At 33.8% G+C, this 2763-nt stretch overlaps 1 protein-coding gene across 1 annotated transcript; it reads right to left on the bottom strand.

Annotated features, from left to right (window-relative positions):
* Positions 1-15: 15 nt before the first annotated feature.
* On the bottom strand, positions 16-2148 carry LOC111378395 (F-box protein SKIP14-like). The gene has a single exon (XM_023001588.1). The coding sequence runs from the start codon at positions 1506-1508 to the stop codon at positions 495-497; it is 1014 nt and encodes a 337-aa protein (XP_022857356.1). The 5' UTR covers positions 1509-2148; the 3' UTR covers positions 16-494.
* Between the last annotated feature and the right edge of the window lie 615 nt (positions 2149-2763).

The raw sequence follows: 2763 nt of genomic DNA, 5'->3' as shown, positions 1-2763 counted from the left end.
TTTTTTTTTTTTTTTAATCCTTTATTGTTGTGTGCTTTCTTTCCTCCTATCAATAAAAGAAACTATCAAACAAATAGTGTATTTCTTAAACAAGGTACAAGATACAATTTAAAGCTCCATCATCCCGACATAATTAAAATACCATTCAGCATAGGAAATTGATCAACCAGTTAGGCAGCGAGTTTAAGATGTACAATACAAAGGAAAATATACAATTATAAGATGCACAAGAACATAGAAGTATTGTGGCAAAAAAAAAATAATAATAATAAATAAATAAATGAAGCTTGAGTTCCAGCAAATACAACAGAAAAGATTTTAACTTCTTTTTTATGCTATACTCCCATCCAACCTTGTCTTATATTGGATACAAAACATGTTGTCAAGGTACAAACAATCTACAAGATGCAACACAAAATTTCATAATTCCTATTCAATTAAAATATAGTTCACAACAGCAAATAGATCATCCAGTTAAGTAGCTAGTTATAGAGTTATAGATGTACAATACTCACATTGAAAAACACAGAGGGTACAAAAAAAGAAAAAAAAATGTAATGAAAATAAATAAATGAAGCATTGTGACAGCAGATACGGTAACAAAGATTCCATTTATGGTTACAAACCTTGGTCAACCTCGGATTTTTTTCGAGCACCCTTTTCAGACCAGAATCCTTGATCTTGAAGCAGTCAACAAGGTTGAGGCTGCGAAGACCACCTTGAGCCCTGTCTGTTAACTCCACAAGAGCATCATCAGTGATATTAACATTCAATGGGTAATCTATTTGAATATCTCTCCACAAAAGGGGATCATTCTGAACAGCATACCGCAAAGATTTGCAAACTCTTTCAACAGAAAATAGGTCCCTCACACCAAGATAACCAAGTGCAAAGAACAAAGCATCAGGTGGAGCACCTTCATTGCCATCATTATAGTTTGTGACAAGTTCGTGTGCTTTCTTCTCATCAATCAATTTTTCACATCCAAAACATATTAACTCCTCTATATTACCACCCGACAGGTGGTGTTCATATAAATCATGATCCAAATCATTATCAGAATCCATAACTGAATCAACTGAGTTTTGATCGATTCCCTTTTCATCTCCGACTTCTGATTCAAACTTCACAGAGCTGTTCAAAATAAAATTCAGCTCGGAAAATAATTTGTTATTGGTCTTTTTATCCTCAGAAGCCTCACCCCTCTCAAACCCAGAACTCTTTCTCCCAAAATCCTTCTCAATATCCTCAATCCAACCCGTTATTGCAGTGACAGTGGCACCAATATTGAAATCCATGCCAAATGGATCAGTAGGTAAACCTATAGTAACCCCCATACCAAAGGGATCATTAGGCAAAATATCACCAATATCTTCACACACCTTTTCGGAATTAGATTCAACAGATTGTTCCAGATTTTTATCTTTTCCATCCAGAAATTCATCAATTGAACACTCATCATCAAGCTTTTCTTCAGAAAACAATTTTTCTTCTTGATTTAAGGCCATTGTTTATCCACAAGAAACCCTCAATTATTTTTTGAAAAAGGACACTAAAAAGCTCAGAAAATTACAAAATTTACAGCAACCCGTATGCTAAATTCGTACAAATATGTGTGTATATGCACCCAAAAGAAGAAGAAGAAGCTGAAAAAATAAGAAAAATAAAAGGACAGACCTTTGATTGAAGCAAGATCAGGATAGAATGGTGTACTACACGGGGAAAAAAAGCAAAACAATAATTGTACATCCCAAGGCAAAATCAATACGCTATTACGTTATGTCAAAAGGAAACCTAAATCAGATGGGAATAGGAGAAAGACAGACAACGAAAAAAATCTAATTCCAAGTAATCAAACACTAAACCATTTCACATTACCCGAGAATTGAATCATCGATGAAATATACGCAAAGGATTCAGCCCCACACACGCAGATAGGGAGTGATATGTAAGCGCGTGTGTTTATATTGTTTAAGAACAAAGAAAAAAAATGGAGAAAAGGAGTAGTGAAAGAAAGAGAAAATTGCTGATTTTTGGCACAATCAGAGAGCGAAAGAGGAGTGTGTGCACTGTTTGGTAGAGAGAGAGAGAGAGAGAGCGGGGCAGGTTGGGAGGAGGCGCGACCTATTCCTATATCTTCCTTACTTTCTTCCCCCAAGTACCAAACCTAGTAGGACTATAGCCCCTTTCAGATTCTATAGATCAATTTTAGGTCTTGTTGGTAGCAATTTTCTTCAAAATGTGTTTTTCTTTATCTTTTTTTCAACTACACATTTTTTATTGAAATAATGTTACACGAAAATTTAAAAAAATTTCTTTATTTTTCAACCATATATTTCACATCAATTTACTATTTTGAAATACATTTTTATGTAAAAATACCTATCAAACACTAAGATACATCTCTATTTTGGGTTGACATGCTTCATATTAAATTTTCCTTCATCAACCCTACTTTTAAGGTTATTCTAATTACATAGTGATTTCATGTCACTTCTAATTCAACACATTTTTAAAAGGAAATTTTCTTGCACGAGTTATTGTAGTTGGAACGAGTTAGAATGTTTTCTTTCATATTTTAAACCGTTCTTTTTAGCATAAGTTATCGTAGTTGAGATCAGTCGTGCCCACCTCCTAATTCTTAAAAAGTGTAAATCATATTGTGGTGAATGGACTTAATGGCCGATTTTAATTTAATTTTAGATTGCCTTTTATCTTGACACGTGCAATTTATGCACAAGTTATTGTTTTTGGGGTGTCTTA

The sequence above is a fragment of the Olea europaea genome, unplaced genomic scaffold (assembly GCF_002742605.1).
Source record: "Olea europaea var. sylvestris unplaced genomic scaffold, O_europaea_v1 scaffold1812, whole genome shotgun sequence".
In the NCBI taxonomy this organism is placed as follows: Eukaryota; Viridiplantae; Streptophyta; class Magnoliopsida; order Lamiales; family Oleaceae; genus Olea; species Olea europaea.
This window is presented reverse-complemented; position numbering and strand designations above follow the sequence as displayed.

Excerpts from the sequence above, each read along its gene's own strand:
- LOC111378395 (XM_023001588.1), bottom strand. The coding sequence starts at position 1,508 with ATGGCCTTAAATCAAGAAGAAAAATTGTTTTCTGAAGAAAAGCTTGAT.